Source organism: Drosophila novamexicana, unplaced genomic scaffold (assembly GCF_003285875.2).
Source record: "Drosophila novamexicana strain 15010-1031.04,08,12 unplaced genomic scaffold, DnovRS2.1 tig00000193-arrow-pilon, whole genome shotgun sequence".
In the NCBI taxonomy this organism is placed as follows: domain Eukaryota; kingdom Metazoa; phylum Arthropoda; class Insecta; order Diptera; family Drosophilidae; genus Drosophila; species Drosophila novamexicana.
Genome location: NW_020824787.1, coordinates 6,874,741 through 6,891,763, shown reverse-complemented (window position 1 = coordinate 6,891,763; position 17,023 = coordinate 6,874,741). Strand labels below are relative to the sequence as shown.

Genomic DNA, 17,023 nt, shown 5'->3' with positions numbered 1-17,023 from the left:
ATCTCGGCCAAATCTCATCCGATTTCTACGAAGTTTGGCTTTTTCTTAATGGTTTTCTCTCTAGATTAATCTGGCATTTAAATCTCGACACCGATTTTTTGGTCGAAATTCATGTCCAAACCTTACCCCAAGACTCGTATATAGACATGGGCCAAAAATGACCACCCCCATAACTCGGTCAAATCTCATCCGATTTTCACGAAGTTTGGCTTTTTCTTCATGGTTTTCCCTCTAGATTAATCTGGCATTTAAATCTCGACACCGATTTTTTGGTCGAAATTCATGTCCAAATCTTACCCCAAGATTCGTATATAGACATCGGTCAAAAATGACCACCCCCATATCTCGGCCAAATCTCATCCGATTTCTACGAAGTTTGGCTTTTTCTTAATGGTTTTCTCTCTAGATTAATCTGGCATTTAAATCTCGACACCGATTTTTTGGTCGAAATTCATGTCCAAATCTTACCCCAAGATTTGTATATAGACATGGGTCAAAAATGACCACCCCCATAACTCGGCCAAATCTCATCCGATTTCCACGAAGTTTGGCTTTTTCTTCATGGTTTTCCCTCTAGATTAATGTGGCATTTAAATCTCGACACCGATTTTTTGGTCGAAATTCATGTCCAAACCTTACCCCAAGATTCGTATATAGACATCGGTCAAAAATGACCACCCCCATATCTCGGCCAAATCTCTTCCGATTTCCACGAAGTTTGGATTTTTCTTCATGGTTTTCCCTCTAGATTAATTTGGCATTTAAATCGCGACACCGATTTTTTAGTCGAAATTCATGTCCAAATCTTACTCCAAGATTTCTATATAGACATGGGTCAAAAATGACCACCCCCATAACTCGGTCAAATCTCATCCGATTTCCACGAAGTTTGGCTTTTTCTTCATGGTTTTCCCTCTAGATTAATCTGGCATTCCAATCTGAACACCTATTTTTTAGTCGAAATTGATGTGCAAGTCTTACCCCAAGATTCGTATGGAGACATGGGTCAAAAATTACCACCCCCATATCTCGGCCAAATCTCTTCCGATTTCCACGAAGTTTGGCTTTTTCTTAATGGTTTTCCCTCTAGATTAATGTGGCATTTAAATCTCGACACCGATTTTTTGGTCGAAATTCATGTCCAAACCTTACCCCAAGATTCGTATATAGACATCGGTCAAAAATGACCACCCTCATATCTCGGCCAAATCTCTTCCGATTTCCACGAAGTTTGGCTTTTTCTTAATGGTTTTGCCTCTAGATTAATCTGGCATTTAAATCTCGACACCGATTTTTTGGTCGAAATTCATGTCCAAATCTTACCCCAAGATTCGTATATAGACATGGGTCAAAAATTACCACCCCCATATCTCTGCCAAATCTCATCCGATTTTCACGAAGTTTTGCTTTTTCTTCATGGTTTTCGCTCTAGATTAATGTGGCATTTAAATCTCGACACCGATTTTTTGGTCGAAATTCAAGTCCAAACCTTACCCCAAGATTCGTATATAGACATGGGTCAAAAATGACCACCCCCATAACTCGGTCAAATCTCATCCGATTTCCACGAAGTTTGGCTTTTTCTTCATGGTTTTCCCTCTAAATTAATCTGGCATTCCAATCTGAACACCGATTTTTTAGTCGAAATTGATGTGCAAGTCTTACCCCAAGATTCGTATGGAGACATGGGTCAAAAATTACCACACCCATATCTCGGCCAAATCTCATCCGATTTTCACGAAGTTTGGCTTTTTCTTCATGGTTTTCCCTCTAGATTAATCTGGCATTTAAATCTCGACACCGATTTTTCGTATATAGACATCGGTCAAAAATGACCACCCCCATAACTCGGCCAAATCTCATCCGATTTTCACGAAGTTTTGCTTTTTCTTCATGGTTTTCGCTCTAGATTAATGTGGCATTTAAATCTCGACACCGATTTTTTGGTCGAAATTCATGTCCAAACCTTACCCCAAGACTCGTATATAGACATGGGCCAAAAATGACCACCCCCATAACTCGGTCAAATCTCATCCGATTTCCACGAAGTTTGGAGTTTTCTTCATGGTTTTCCCTCTAGATTAATCTGGCATTCCAATCTGAACACCGATTTTTTAGTCGAAATTGATGTCCAAATCTTACCCCAAGATTCGTATGTAGACATCGGTCAAAAATTACCACACCCATATCTCGGCCAAATCTCATCCGATTTTCACGAAGTTCGGCTTTTTCTTCATGGTTTTCCCTCTAGATTAATCTGGCATTTAAATCTCGACACCGATTTTTTGGTCGAAATTCATGTCCGAATCTTACCCCAAGATTCGTATATAGACATCGGTCAAAAATGACCACCCCCATATCTCGGCCAAATCTCATCCGATTTCTACGAAGTTTGGCTTTTTCTTAATGGTTTTCTCTCTAGATTAATCTGGCATTTAAATCTCGACACCGATTTTTTGGTCGAAATTCATGTCCAAATCTTACCCCAAGATTTGTATATAGACATGGGTCAAAAATGACCACCCCTATAACTCGGCCAAATCTCATCCGATTTCCACGAAGTTTGGCTTTTTCTTCATGGTTTTCCCTCTAGATTAATGTGGCATTTAAATCTCGACACCGATTTTTTGGTCGAAATTCATGTCCAAACCTTACCCCAAGATTCGTATATAGACATCGGTCAAAAATGACCACCCCCATATCTCGGCCAAATCTCTTCCGATTTCCACGAAGTTTGGCTTTTTCTTAATGGTTTTCCCTCTAGATTAATCTGGCATTTAAATCTCGACACCGATTTTTTGGTCGAAATTCATGTCCAAATCTTACCCCAAGATTCGTATATAGACATGGGTCAAAAATGACCACCCCCATAACTCGGTCAAATCTCCTCCGATTTTCACGAAGTTTGGATTTTTCTTCATGGTTTTCCCTCTAGATTAATTTGGCATTTAAATCTCGACACCGATTTTTTAGTCGAAATTCATGTCCAAATCTTACTCCAAGATTTCTATATAGACATGGGTCAAAAATGACCACCCCCATAACTCGGTCAAATCTCATCCGATTTCCACGAAGTTTGGCTTTTTCTTCATGGTTTTCCCTCTAGATTAATCTGGCATTCCAATCTGAACACCTATTATTTAGTCGAAATTGATGTGCAAGTCTTACCCCAAGATTCGTATGGAGACATGGGTCAAAAATTACCACCCCCATATCTCGGCCAAATCTCTTCCGATTTCCACGAAGTTTGGCTTTTTCTTCATGGTTTTCCCTCTAGATTAATCTGGCATTTAAATCTCGACACCGATTTTTTTGTCGAAATTCATGTCCAAATCTTACCCCAAGATTTGTATATAGACATGGGTCAAAAATGACCACCCCCATAACTCGATCAAATCTCCTCCGATTTTCACGAAGTTTGGATTTTTCTTCATGGTTTTCCCTCTAGATTAATCTGGCATTCCAATCTGAACACCGATTTTTTAGTCGAAATTGATGTGCAAGTCTTACCCCAAGATTCGTATATAGACATGGGTCAAAAATGACCACCCCCATAACTCGGCCAAATCTCATCCGATTTCCACGAAGTTTGGCTTTTTCTTCATGGTTTTCCCTCTAGATTAATCTGGCATTCAAATATCAACAGCGATTTTTTGGTCGAAATTCATGTCCAAATCTTACCCCAAGATTCGTATATAGACATTGGTCAAAAATGACCACCCCCATAACTCGGCCAAATCTCATCCGATTTCCACGAAGTTTGGCTTTTTCTTCATGGTTTTCCCTCTAGATTAATCTGGCATTCAAATATCAACAGCGATTTTTTGGTCGAAATTCATGTCCAAATCTTACCCCAAGATTCGTATATAGACATTGGTCAAAAATGACCACCCCCATAACTCGGCCAAATCTCATCCGATTTCCACGAAGTTTGGCTTTTTCTTCATGGTTTTCCCTCTAGATTAATCTGGCATTCAAATCTCGACACCAATTTTTTGGTCGAAATTCATGTCCAAATCTTACCCCAAGATTTGTATATAGACATGGGTCAAAAATGACCACCCCCATAACTCGGTCAAATCTCATCCGATTTCCACGAAGTTTGGATTTTTCTTCATGGTTTTCCCTCTAGATTAATCTGGCATTCACATATCAACAGCGATTTTTTAGTCGAAATTCATGTCCAAATCTTACCCCAAGATTCGTATATAGACATGGGTCAAAAATGACCACCCCCATAACTCGGCCAAATCTCGTTTTCTTCATGGTTTTCCCTCTTGATTAATCTGGCATTCAAATGAATGAAGATCTATTTTTAGTCGAAATTCATGTCCAAATCTTACCCCAAGATTCATATATAGACATGGGTAAAAAATGACCACCACCATATCTCGGGCAAATCTCATCCGATTTTCACGAAGTTTGGCCTTTTCTTTATAGTTTTCCCTCTAGATTAATGTGGCATTCAAATCTCGATACCGATTTTTTGGTGGAAATTTATGTCCAAATCTTACCCCAAGATTCGTATATAGACATGGGTCAAATATTATCACCCCCATAACTCGGCCAAATCTCATCCGATTTCCACGCAGTTTGGCTTTTCATACCTTGAACCCATTAAAAATGGGTATAAGCGTAAATTGTATATGTGCGAAAGCCAAATGTATGTAACAGGCAGAAGGAAGCAACTCCGACCCCATAAAGTATATATATTCTTCATCAGCATAAATAGCTAGACTAGAACCTCTTACTTGTTGTTATTAATAAATGTTCATGATAGGCCTTAACCATGTTGGCAGCATCAATCTTATAATGAGACTAGGGCATTCTCTTGTTTATTTTGTAAATAAATAAATATATTATCAAATATGTAAACATATTCACTAGCTTATAGCTGCTCTTTACTTTAATTGTGCTAAGAGCTTACAACTCTTGATAACCTTTAACACTCGATCTCATACACAAAGATTGCACTCGTTGCTTATTGAGTAAGCCAGTTTCTTTTTTTGTATAATAAAATTTAATATTTATTCATAACTGTTACGAAGTCAGTAAATGACTCTTCCGGGCTTACAAGACCCGCATAGGCAACATTATTAAATGATGTAATTAGTTCGTGTTCGCTTTGTTGCGCAGACTTGCTGAGCTCTCTAATTTTTGGATTTATTGCATAAGTGAATACCTGAATTTGCCTCTGCAGCCTTTGTTCATTCATGTTAAATATGTCACCATATTTGTCCTTTAGGTATAAAAAAATTCGCTCCCTTCTCTGGTCTCCATTTATATTATTCACATCTAAGATTCTCTCCCATTCATCTAAAATTTCATCCAGATCCGATTCCTTTAAACGATGCATTGCAAGTTTTGCCTCCGCTCGAAGTTTTTGGGAGCGTAATTGTCGTATTATCGACTGATCCACAACCTGCGAACCTGCGATGTATTCATTTACCTGTATAAGGAACTTGAGATGGCCTTGCAGCAATTGTTGGTTCGCCTGCTCGGTAGCCTGCTTTATTTCAGCTATAAGTTGCACATCTTTTGCAGTCAATGCACTAGCAAGGCTCTGAAATAAGTGAATTCGTTTAATATATGTTGGGAGTATATTCAACAATTTGCATACCAAACAAGCCAAGGTAATTGCAAACAGCAGCCCGTAGCGCATCTTTCAATGATTTTGAATAAACTAAAGCAAAAACATTGTCGTCTGTAATTTTTTATTGATTTTACAAAGCTTACACAGCATTAATGCATTCTAATCAAGATGCATTGTAAATACTTGCATATATATTAAATTATCAGTAGCTGTGCAAAACCCGTATACCTAGTATAAATAGGAATTGAGGGTATATATAGTTAAAGTATATATATATTTAAAATACATTTCAACTCATATACTTTTGTGTGTAGATAAGCATATGAAATTAAAGGGTATGTAGGCGCTATGCCATTTTATTTTATTTTTGCCATAATCAGGGACTGTGAATTATTCATATATCACACTGGGGAATTCCAATTAACCTATCTAATAAATTATTGCTCTTTGGGTTTGTGCTTATTCCAAAAGGTTTAATTCATTGATTAGTAAAATAATTTTTTTTTAAAAAGTAGCTGATAAAATATCATCAATATTTTAAAATTGAGAATAACATAAATAAGTGTTATTTAATTTATCAATATGTCATATTTAACTCCTATGCAGCACTGGTTTCTGCAAGCGTATCTTGCTTTTACGATTAATTTGTTGTTTAATCGTGCATTTTCAACTACTGTCATTGAATAGGTTGCCGAATTGAATTGAAATTTTCTTTGTTTTGCTGTTGCTGCATCCCACTTGAAGACAAATCCATTAAAAACCGCACAAACCACACACATACACACACACATACCTTTACACGTACAGCAGCAATACATGCATAGTTAAGAATGATTTCAATGTATATTTAATGACTGTACCCGCTGCGTTCTCCCAGCGGTCTTCATAAATATTTTCACCACTAATGAGCCCGACGATTAATCGCAAAGTGTCACACACACACACATTTACAAAAAAAGAGGAGCAGAGCGGAGAGAGAGAGAGCGAGAGAGAGAGAGAGATAGAGGGAGCTTAAGACTGAGAAACTCTTTCATGTGGGCTCCTGGTGACGTGTATTTGTCAACGAAATATTTTTACATGAAATAAACGAATTCCATGTGGGAGCGTACAATATGAGGAATGGGGGAAACAACTATAAGGGGATGGGGGGCTGTCACTGGCTTGCGTCATGGTAAATTATATGTGTATGCTAATTGGAAGGCACAAGACGCTCCGGCAATTACATAAGCCAGGTAACAACAGCAGCGGCCATACTTAAATATCAATTAAAATACTTCAATGTAAATTTAAGGTGCATGGTACAGTAAAAACTCGTAAGTGCGCTGCATCAAAATTTATGCATGTGACAAATGCATTAGAAATAAAAGTTGTCAGTGTTGCAAAGTTGCGTAAAACTGTTGTCGCAGCAGCACAAATTCCATTAAAGTTTTGCATTTTAAATTGCATCAACAATGGGCGTGTCGCAGGCGTGGTAGAGGGGGGGGGGGGGGAGTGTTGGTAAGGGCAAGGGGCGTGTCTCACTGGAGAATTCCAGGCGATAACAGAGTGCAGCGAATGCGAATTGAAAGAGACGTGTGAGCAGATGAACTGCGAGAGTATATGCGAGTGTGTGTGTGGGTGTGTGTGTGTGTGAGTGTATGTGTGAGTGTATTTGTGAGCGTGTGTGTATTGTTAGTGTGGCGAATTGAGGTTAGTTAAGCATGAGGTTAACCCCAGAACGAGGCAGCTAACCAAGCTTTTACATCTTTAATGATTACAGTGTTGAAAAGTATAAGAGGACCGAATCGGTCTGGTTTGTTCTGTTATTTACAACTGAAAGATGTTGAAACTAAATCAAAAATTCATTAAAACTGCTTTTTATTTGGCGTGAATATATGATTTATATATTTGTAAGCTATTTCCAAGACTTATCTAATCATTATGAGTGAGCTTGTTAGTTTTTTTTACGCACTTTAACAATTATAGGTTTAATTCATACGAAAAGGTAATGCAGAGAGCACATCTGGAGTCGCCTTACGCTTATGTGCGTTGTGGGTTGATTTTGGGTAGCAAAGCCAAAGCCAGAGTCTGTGCTAGAGCCAGAGCAAAGGAGCCAACAAGCAACCGAGACCCGATTGGCCAGAAATGGTTAGAGTTTGGCATGGAGCCAATCAAGGCATTCAAAGAGAGCATATTTAAATAGCTTTTAACATGCACGAGCTGTCGATCTGTCGAGCTTCAGAGCTGTGGAGCTGTCGGCGTTGCTGTAGTTAAGTGAAGGCCAACCAAAGGCGACACAAAAATGCAACCAAAACGAGAATCCAACTCAGGTTCTAGCTAAAAATTTTCAAAGTGCCTGGGCAAGAGCGACGCGTGGCGCGGGCCGTGGAAGAAGAAAGAAGGGGTTGCAGGCAGCTTTGCCTTTGATGCATTGGTATTTTTCAGCCAGTCCCAGAGACAGAGAAGGAGATAACTAGAAGGGGTGGGGAGTGGGGTGTGGCAAAAGACAACAACAAGCCCCAAAATGGCAGACTAATGGCTGACTCCCTGCTCATCACCTGGCTAAAACACAAGCAAAGTCGAATTTAAAAGCAAAGTTCATTTTAGACTTTTGGCATTACGAACACACAAATGCTATTGGCCCATGAGCTTTTATCGACCTTTAGTGTCATTTCATGATTTCTAATTTTGAACAATTTTCGACAACTAGAAACGTGTTTAGGGCCAGAACTCAGAGCCTAAAACCTGCTGTAGTTAAAAACCTTTCAGCCAGCGGAAGTAGTTCGAAGGAGTAGAACAATTTCGACAGCTTCCACACTTTGCTTACTGTACTGTATTGCATTTACGGCAAGCTGGTCCTCAAACAAGTTGACAACTTCTTAGACGTATTCCAGTTGAAAACTTTTTTAAAATATGGTTAGAAATTGTATAATTTCAATGGGAACAGTTTCCGTTTGCTCAGCTTAAAAGAAAAGCACACAGAATTTGATTTTATTGTGTGGGTTTGTGTTTAAATATTTAAATTAATAAGAATAAGAAAAAACTCTAGATGTGTATCTAAACACTTATTCCAGCTAGGTTTAACAACAAGCTTACAGAGTTCTAGTTCAGGTCTCGTTTTACAAACCCTCAAAGAAACGATCCAGCAGCTCGTCATTAACTTTGCCAAAATTCCAGCGTTGTCGCACATTATTCTCATCGCAACGATTGGTTAGCACCTTTGTCACACCATTCTCCACAAATGCCTCCATGCAGTTTTTGCCGCGAAGCCCATGGACGAGCCAGTGATGTTGGCGATCATAGTACCAAAATTGGTTGCCACCCTGATGATGGCAATCCCACATCCATACTGTGGCGTTCGGATGGGCATCCTGTACATCCAAGCAAGCATCATCCAAGCGTCGCAGCTCGCGATGCGAGGTTAAGGCCCAGTTCTGATTGTCCTGGGGATAGGTGAGATTTTCGGCGCAGTTGTACATGCCAACGGGATGATTGGCGCCCACGTTCAAGCAGTCCAGACAATAGGCTGTATAGGCCTGGCTTTGTATGGCGCCCGATGCATAGGCGGGCGGATCAATGGGCGGAAACTTGACAAGGAAATCGGGCGCCACCTCCTTCATGAACCAATCAAAGGACTTGCACCTCAAACGCTCTCGCACCGCACGCTGACGCGATAAATCGCCAGCATCGATGTTATCATAGGTTGCAGGATCCCGCCTATAGACATGTTCTTTGTATTCATCCATCCAGACCTCGGCGACGCGCTTGTGATTCTAGAAAACTCAGTTGATCAGTGAATTTGGCATACAATTGCCAGGCGTTTTACACCCAATTTACCCTTGCGACAAAGTTGTAATTGCGTGGATTCGGCCGCGGATCCATTTGACCGCGAAATATGTGGGCTACGCGAGAGCAGGGCACATCTAACAGCATGCCACCGCACATCCAGATCTTAAAGCTCAGCTCGTACTGCTCGCCACCCCAAATGTCCAGCTCATCATCGTAACCGCCCAGATCCCAGAAGAACTCACTGTTAATGGCAAACAGGCCGCCCATCATTACCGGACTGCGATATGGCAGAGATTTGTCTACACTATCCTCGGGCAGCACAGGCAGCTGTTTGTAGAAAAAGCGCCAGTCGAAGCCGCCGCGTGTGCCCTCCTGATAGCCACCATTATAGGCAAAATTGTTGTGATCAATGATGTCCACAATGGGACACGTCGATATCTTATTGTTGATGACAATGGGCTCTAAAAGTGGCGGCAGCTATAATAAGAAATAAATGACAATCTCTTCAAATATCAACTAATCAGTAAAGTAAACATGCTGGGACAAAAGCAAGGGACAAACAATGGAAACAGTCGAGAGAAATTGTCTAAACATTTAATTAGTATGTCTTATGAAGCTTGAAGCTTTGGCGAAGTTAAAAATCTTTTACATTTAAATGTCTGATGCTTTGAAAGCTTTCCGGTTGAGTTTCAACTACAAACTTTAAACGAAAACAAAAACTGACCTAGGTACTCCAAGAGCCTCAAAGATCTTAAGCTTCTTGACTTACCCAATTGTAGTTGACTTCAATGTGCGAGTCAAAGAAGACCATGACCTCACCGGTGGCAACCCTAGCGCCAGCTAGACGTGCACCAATTAGGCCACGTCGCTCTGGATTGTGCACCACGTCGACTAAATGTGGCCACTGTAGAGCGACGTATTGGTCCAATTGGTCCTTAAGCGTCTCCCATTCGCTGCCATCGTCGACAAGAACAATCTGGTGCAGTAGCTCCTTAGGAGTGCGATTGACGATGCTGTACACGGTGCGTAGAAGCGTCTGAAAGTGTTCATTGTAGAAGATGATGACGACGCTGACATTTGGCAGCTTGGCCAGATATTTGCGCGTCTTGCACCTATCGGGAAATCGGGCATACATTTATAGAGAATCAATTCAATAGCTGCTGATCCATTCTACTTACTTTTCGTGTCGCACATCTGGCAGTGAGCGATTCACAGAGATGCGATCGGAGAGATAACCATTAAAGCCATTCCTTCGATACTCTTGCTCTTCCAGCGGTTTCTCAGCAGGATCTTCAATCGTAGCGGGTAGTCCATGTTCTCCGAGACCGGAGCGCAACTTGTCCGCTGCCATTGCCTCGTAATCGTGCCAGTCCCTACGCTCACCCACCGGCGTTGGCAACGTAAACATTTTCACTGTTTCAGTCTTTGGCTGCTCCACTTGCTGATCCGGCAACGCATCGCGCACAGCACTGCGATCCTGAAAGGGCGGTCGAGCCGGGCGACGTGTCGGCGCCACATTGGCCACACGGAACTCTGGCGTTATGGGATCTCCATTCATATCCAAATTACTTTCGTCCGGCTCGTCCGCTGACTTGGCTTTGTTCAGACGCTTTTCCACAATCAACGTGGTCAGCAGCGAGATGAAGCCAATTATAATAAGTAGAAAGATGAACTTACGCAACAGGCGTTTCACATAGCGCTTCTTCATGGCCATGGCCAGCACGTTTTGAGGCAGAGAGTCTTTGTAACAGAATGGTTTCAGGCCCGTGCGGCCAACACGTTGAGGCGTCTGCAATGCGTGGCATGGATGTCCATTAATCTAATTGCCTTTTTTCGCTGCCTGATAAGGTGTCGGTAACTTAATTTCGCTTATTATGAACATCGTTCTCCAATATCAATCAGAGCTATCAGCTATCTCGCGCCCAACTAAAACCAACTGTCAACTACTCCCAACTTCCACTCACCTGTTTCGAGTTAAATATGAGCACGTTCAAGCTATCGCCATCTGGCGTCGCAAATGTAAAGTTTTAGTCGTATTTTGACGCTATGATAGCGCTATCGTTCCAAGCAACTACACTGAAAAAAATAGTTTAAAAAACAATAAATCACAATTATTGATCAATCAATTAAATTGATCAAATTGAATTCAAAATATATTTAATTAGATTTACTTATTTGGATATAACTTATTTTCATTACACTAAAATTATTCTATATATTCAAATAATACGATTGAATGTTGTGAGTTTTTTCTATTCACATAATATAGTTGTAAGAGTTCAACTGAAACTAATTTTTTCTTATATTCACAAGTCCTAAAGCTCTGTAGAGCTCTTGGACCAAGTTTCATATGCAACAACATTTTATTTTGTGCATTTCGTAGGCCTTATATGATCTATGTTTATACCTCATATGGCAGATGGTGCACACAGTTTACACTCGATTCTTTTATTTTAGCTCAGTGCCAGCTGTGTCTACTGCGCTGTACCAACATTTCTAAGCAAACACACATGCACATACTCATATACACACATATACACACATGCTGGGCATTTAAGCGTATATTTATTGTACAACGCGGCGTATTCGCAATAAATTTTCACAAAATTTCGACGCATTGTGGCAATAAAATGACATTTTTTCATATTTACACATAAAGTCAATGCCAAAAACCTTGCCGTGAAGTACCAGTCATGAAGGGATGGAGGCTGTTGAGGGGGGCGGGGTTAGGCGAGGGCGGGTGAGAAGTTACATTTTTTATGGCCTTTGCTTTCATATGATGTGAAATATTTTCAACGCAGACATTTTTATTTGTACACGAAGATATATTTAGATGTGTGTATGCATGTGTGCCAAACGGTGTGTGTCTATACTCTTTATATGAAAGCTGAATCATGATAACAGAGCAACAACAATATAGCATAAAGCTGTGCTTACTCTGAGCCGCCGACTGTCTAATGCCCTAAGTAATCATTAAAGTTTAGGGTTATGCATATTGCAGGTATAAAAATATACAATACTTACTCAAAAATTAAGCGTAAAGATAGCTTTGGTGTTAAGAATGATTATCAATAACTATATAAATATTTTCTAATTATTACTTTGTGAAGATTAACACTTGAGATATTGGCGAAAACCTATTTCAGAGTGGACTGTATATAAATCTATGTTTCCTTACTTAAAAAACATGGCCTTATAAAATGTTTCACTTTGCATTGTAAAACACAAATACCCTATAAAAGTGTATAGCATACAACAACAATATCTGTGTCAACTTGCCGCATTTGACAGCTGTGGTTGCTTGTTGTTGGGTTTCAGTTGAGCTTCTGCTTTTGGCTGGTTCAACTGCCAAAATGTTGTCGCGGCTAAAAGCGCAGCAGGCAATAAAAACCAAATATTGAAAATGTTATAAACATTTTGGCTGAAAATGGCAACAGTGCAGTTTATATAAACGATATAAAGAATTTGTGCACAGAACCTTACATAGATATATTACAGTGTTTACTAACCATATAAAAAGATAGATGGCGAAAGCGTTTAAATTTTATGAAAAGCTTAAACATTGTATCAACATAAAATAATTTAAACTACATTTGGTTACAACTGTTAATAAATATGACTTAAAGCATAAAGAAAATAAACACAAGCAGAAATCACATACAAAGCTGAAAGTCTGACCAGACGTTATTAGCTGTACAGTGGTCACTCACGCTGTTGAAAGTTGCAAGCAAAACAAAAAAAATTATTATACCCGATTTTCTTTGTAGAATTAATTTTTGCTAATGTTTGAGAGTTCTCTTTTTCAATAAAAATGATCAGAAATTGTAAATAACTAAAATATGTTCAGTGCTTGTACTTTACAGAAGATGAGATATTTATTTGATCTATTTTCAGTCTATGCATTTTATCTAGATTGTCTTTTCTTATCAAGATCAAGAACCCATTGACCTTGTTTTTCTAACCGTTCAGCTGTTATCTTTTGTTATCTCTACTTTTATTGCTATCGATGTGTAATGTATGTAAAAATATTGAATATACATTTAGTTATGGGAATTTCTTTCATTATTATAAATTTTTTTCATTTCATATTTGTTTATTTTATAAGTAAATATCTATATTCATTTATTTTAAAATTCACAAATAACAAATAAGGCTTAGATACTTAGATACTTATAAATGTGAATGACGTATGCTTATAGGAAAAAACTACAAATATACCCATAGAATTTACATAAACGTAGTAAAACATATTCCTAAAATTTATTTCAAATTATCTATCTATTATCTATTAATTATATTATATTAAATTTGTTTTTGATCAAAATGAAATAAGTGCCGAGCTCAGTAAATTATTTGGAATAACGCACATTTTGAGCATGCTTAGCTTTTTGGCTTGTTAGCAAACAGATTTTGTGCAAAGAGTAAAAGAACAAAATATAATGCCATGTGCTCTGTCACAAAGGCATAGAGGGATTGGATGGGCGTGGCTTAAAAAGTATTTCACAGGCATTTGCACATACATAATAAATAAATAAAGCTGGTTCTATGCGGGGGCTGCATAAAAATTTACGCGTTTGTAATTACGTAGAAATTAAGCCGGCATCAACATTTAATTGCTAAAAGCCCCAGATACACACAGCTAGCCGTGTCCTGGCTGCGCAATGCTCTACTCCCATATATACATATATATGTATATATATGTATATAAATGTATATGCATAAGTGTGTGTGCGAGACCAGCCACGCATGCTGGAAAAGGAACGAACATTTAATTAACAAATTTTACGCATTTATTTTCTATTTTCATGTGGCTCGACGATGCTGACCAACCAAAAAAAAAAAAAACCTTGACAACATAATTTGCCTGACCCCCAAAAATAAAATGGCGGCGACTTTGTGCCACCATCATGAACAATAACAACAACAACCAATGCCAACCACATCCGCAAAACCACAATCGGCACACAGTGAAAACGAAAGACATTGATGCCGTCGAGGGTAAATCAGTGTCGCTGCCCTGCCCCATTGCCGAGCCCCTGCATGATGTTTATATGGTCTTATGGTTTCGTGATAACGCGGGCATACCTCTATACAGGTAAGTACTATCGCCGCCTCTCGCTCACTCACTCTCTCTCGCTCTTTCTATCTTTCTCTTTGTGTGTGTGCGTGCGTGGTGACTGCCTCATTTGGCCCATTGTCTGTCTGTCTGACTGTGTGTGTGTGTCTTTATAAGCATTTAATTAAATGCAAACGAGCCTCGAGAGCAGCTGCCTTTTAAATCGTGCGGCCCAGCTTTGCACTTAAGTATGCTACAATATTTTGTATATACCCTCTGCGAAGTTTGCATAAGCAGGTATATAAGCTATTCATATACAATGCAAGAAAAAACACCACAAAAATATACAATATAGCTGTCTATGTGTTTAGCTGATAAAACTTGAGCTCTTAATGTGTGCGCATTTTCTAGAGTATTACAAGGTCGAATACCACCATTTGCTATAATTAAACTTGAGCTGTTTATTTTTTGCACCTGCCTGGCAGCTGATAAGTGGCCTTTGGTCTGAATATGTGATTTAACTTTTGTCTGTGTGTGCGTGTGTTTTTGTTGTCGCTGGCACACAGTAAATTAACTTAATTATATTTACCTAATTTCGTAATTAACCTCAGACATAAAGCCACAAGAATTATGTGGATAAATGGTGTTGAATTTCTTTTATATGGACTTTGGCATTAAGCTGCTGCTAAGCTTGCTTTTGCTGTAGTTCTTGTTGTTGTTGTTGTTATTTCTGCCTAATAGCAATCGGGCCGGTCATAAAAACTCTTTGGAAAGTGCCTGCAAAGTGCTCCCTGCTGGCCCCAGGCTACATCTCGAGGGGGTGACTAGGTAGCAGCTCATACTAATTGCATTCGCGACATTTTAACGCCATGTTGCGCCCTTTGCCTGTCAAATGCAATATCTGGCACTCGAAAGACTATGTGACACTTTTACTGGGCGACACACACAGTGGCGCAGATAAGTAAAATATTTGAGAATTATTCCAAAATGAATAGCAAGTGTGTCTGGTACAAATAGTAAATATATTTTAAGCGATATTGAACAATTAGATATTAATTATTATTACATATATAGAAGTTTGTAAGATCAGAACAATGTGAAAGTGGGTAGTGAAAAACCTTAGAGTCGATAGGTAAGGGGTTTGCGGATCATGGTTGCGTACAATAGAAAGATTAGTTGTATACATATCTTAAATGTTACAAGACAATTAAATGATAACAAATGTAGAAGCAAACTTTCAAGAGCAAAGACATAGTCGCCAAGCTAACCCAAATAAATTGTTTATGAAATGAATCACAATAATTTGACAGCAGAGGCTATACAATTTAATTTTCTTAACAGCCAGTCTGGTTCAGTTGTTAACAGACTGTGTTAAAAGTAGAGATAGATATGTGCTAATATTTGCAGCGCATAAATGGCCTTAACATACTTAGTTAGCCAGACAGTTTCATATAACTATAACTTTTGGCCAACATTTCGCTGCATCTACCCATAGTCCCATGCTTTTTTTATTCGGATTTTGGACATTTTCATAACACTCAATTTGCCTGGCTCCACGTAGCATATTATTTGGTCATAAACATTTGCTGCATAGGCCCCGAAGAGCAGTTATTAAGCGCAGGCGTACGCCTCTGCCACCCCCCTGAACACCCTTAGAACATTTCACTTTCTCTAGCCGCAGGCTCTGCAGCCAACTGCAACAGTTTTTCTTTTTCCCTTTTCATTTTTTATTATTTTACTTTTTTAGTTTTTAATTAAAATGGCAGCGCTATGAGCACAAAAAAAAAATGGAAAGCAAGAAAACGCAACAAAATTGGGTTAACGTTGCTCTCGCTTTCACACTAAATCGTTCTCTTTCTATCACTCGCTCCCGCTCTCTGTCGCTCTTTTGCTTGAGTTGCCGCCCGCTTGGCACGCAGCAATTAAGTTGTTGCATTTTGCGATGTCGCGGTCGACGTCGACGTCGACGTCGGCAGCGTTCTTCGTTGGTTGCCCGCATAAATTATTGCGTGTTGCATACAAAAGGGCGCTTAACGCCCCACTTGCCGCAGCGGCTCTCGAAAAGTGGCTGCTACAATAACAACAAAAACAACAATCGAAATAGCCCCCCGACCCCTGACTCCGCCTCGTCTCTGAGTACACATTGTTGAAGCGAACTTTGCCCTAGAAGTCTGCTAACAACTGTTGTCATAAATTTAGAAACAATCAAAGAGCTCTAATAGGATTAAAATACAATAAAAAGATATTGTATATTCGCAGAAAGAGAATATGATAATAGAATATTTGTTTAGTTAGTTACAATACTTCTATTAAAATACCGGTAGAAATTAAGAGCAAACAACAAGAAGAACAAGCAAGTCGGCAGATTCCCTTAATCCCGCGCTTAGCTGTTGTCACACGCATTTACCCATAAATACGCGCACACATTCTTATGCGGGTTCTTATGCGCTTATAAGCTCTGAGATATGCTCAGAAAAAAGGATTTAAATATCGCTTCTTGTCGATTTGGTGGAAGTTAGGAAATCTATCGATTATTTGAAACGCGCTTGTACTGATCGGGATAGGTTCTAATATCGAAGGTTTTTAATGCTGAATATATATACTTT

At 39.2% G+C, this 17,023-nt stretch overlaps 3 protein-coding genes across 7 annotated transcripts in view; 1 reads left to right on the top strand and 2 right to left on the bottom strand.

The window, feature by feature from the left end:
• Positions 1 to 17,023, top strand: part of LOC115758498 (nephrin) — an 80,380-nt gene that overhangs the window by 27,013 nt on the left and 36,344 nt on the right. For all 5 annotated transcript variants that reach the window (XR_004017425.1, XR_004017426.1, XR_004017427.1 and 2 more), the window contains exon 2: positions 14,330 to 14,456. Coding sequence is in view for 2 of the 5 variants with exons in the window: in XM_030699182.1 (XP_030555042.1) it covers positions 14,330 to 14,456 (127 nt within the window). In the remaining 3 variants the exon portion in view is untranslated. The remainder of the gene's footprint in view (positions 1 to 14,329; positions 14,457 to 17,023) is intronic.
• On the bottom strand, positions 4,876 to 5,691 carry LOC115758501. Its single transcript, XM_030699187.1, has 2 exons — positions 5,621 to 5,691; positions 4,876 to 5,563 (listed from the first exon to the last, which is right to left on the bottom strand). Exons 1-2 carry the CDS (start codon positions 5,660 to 5,662, stop codon positions 5,021 to 5,023), a joined length of 585 nt encoding a protein of 194 aa, XP_030555047.1. The 5' UTR covers positions 5,663 to 5,691; the 3' UTR covers positions 4,876 to 5,020.
• On the bottom strand, positions 8,525 to 11,109 carry LOC115758500 (N-acetylgalactosaminyltransferase 4). The gene is made up of 4 exons (XM_030699185.1): positions 10,540 to 11,109; positions 10,131 to 10,473; positions 9,410 to 9,838; positions 8,525 to 9,345 (listed from the first exon to the last, which is right to left on the bottom strand). The coding sequence occupies exons 1-4, from the start codon at positions 11,073 to 11,075 to the stop codon at positions 8,692 to 8,694; spliced, it is 1,962 nt and encodes a 653-aa protein (XP_030555045.1). The 5' UTR covers positions 11,076 to 11,109; the 3' UTR covers positions 8,525 to 8,691.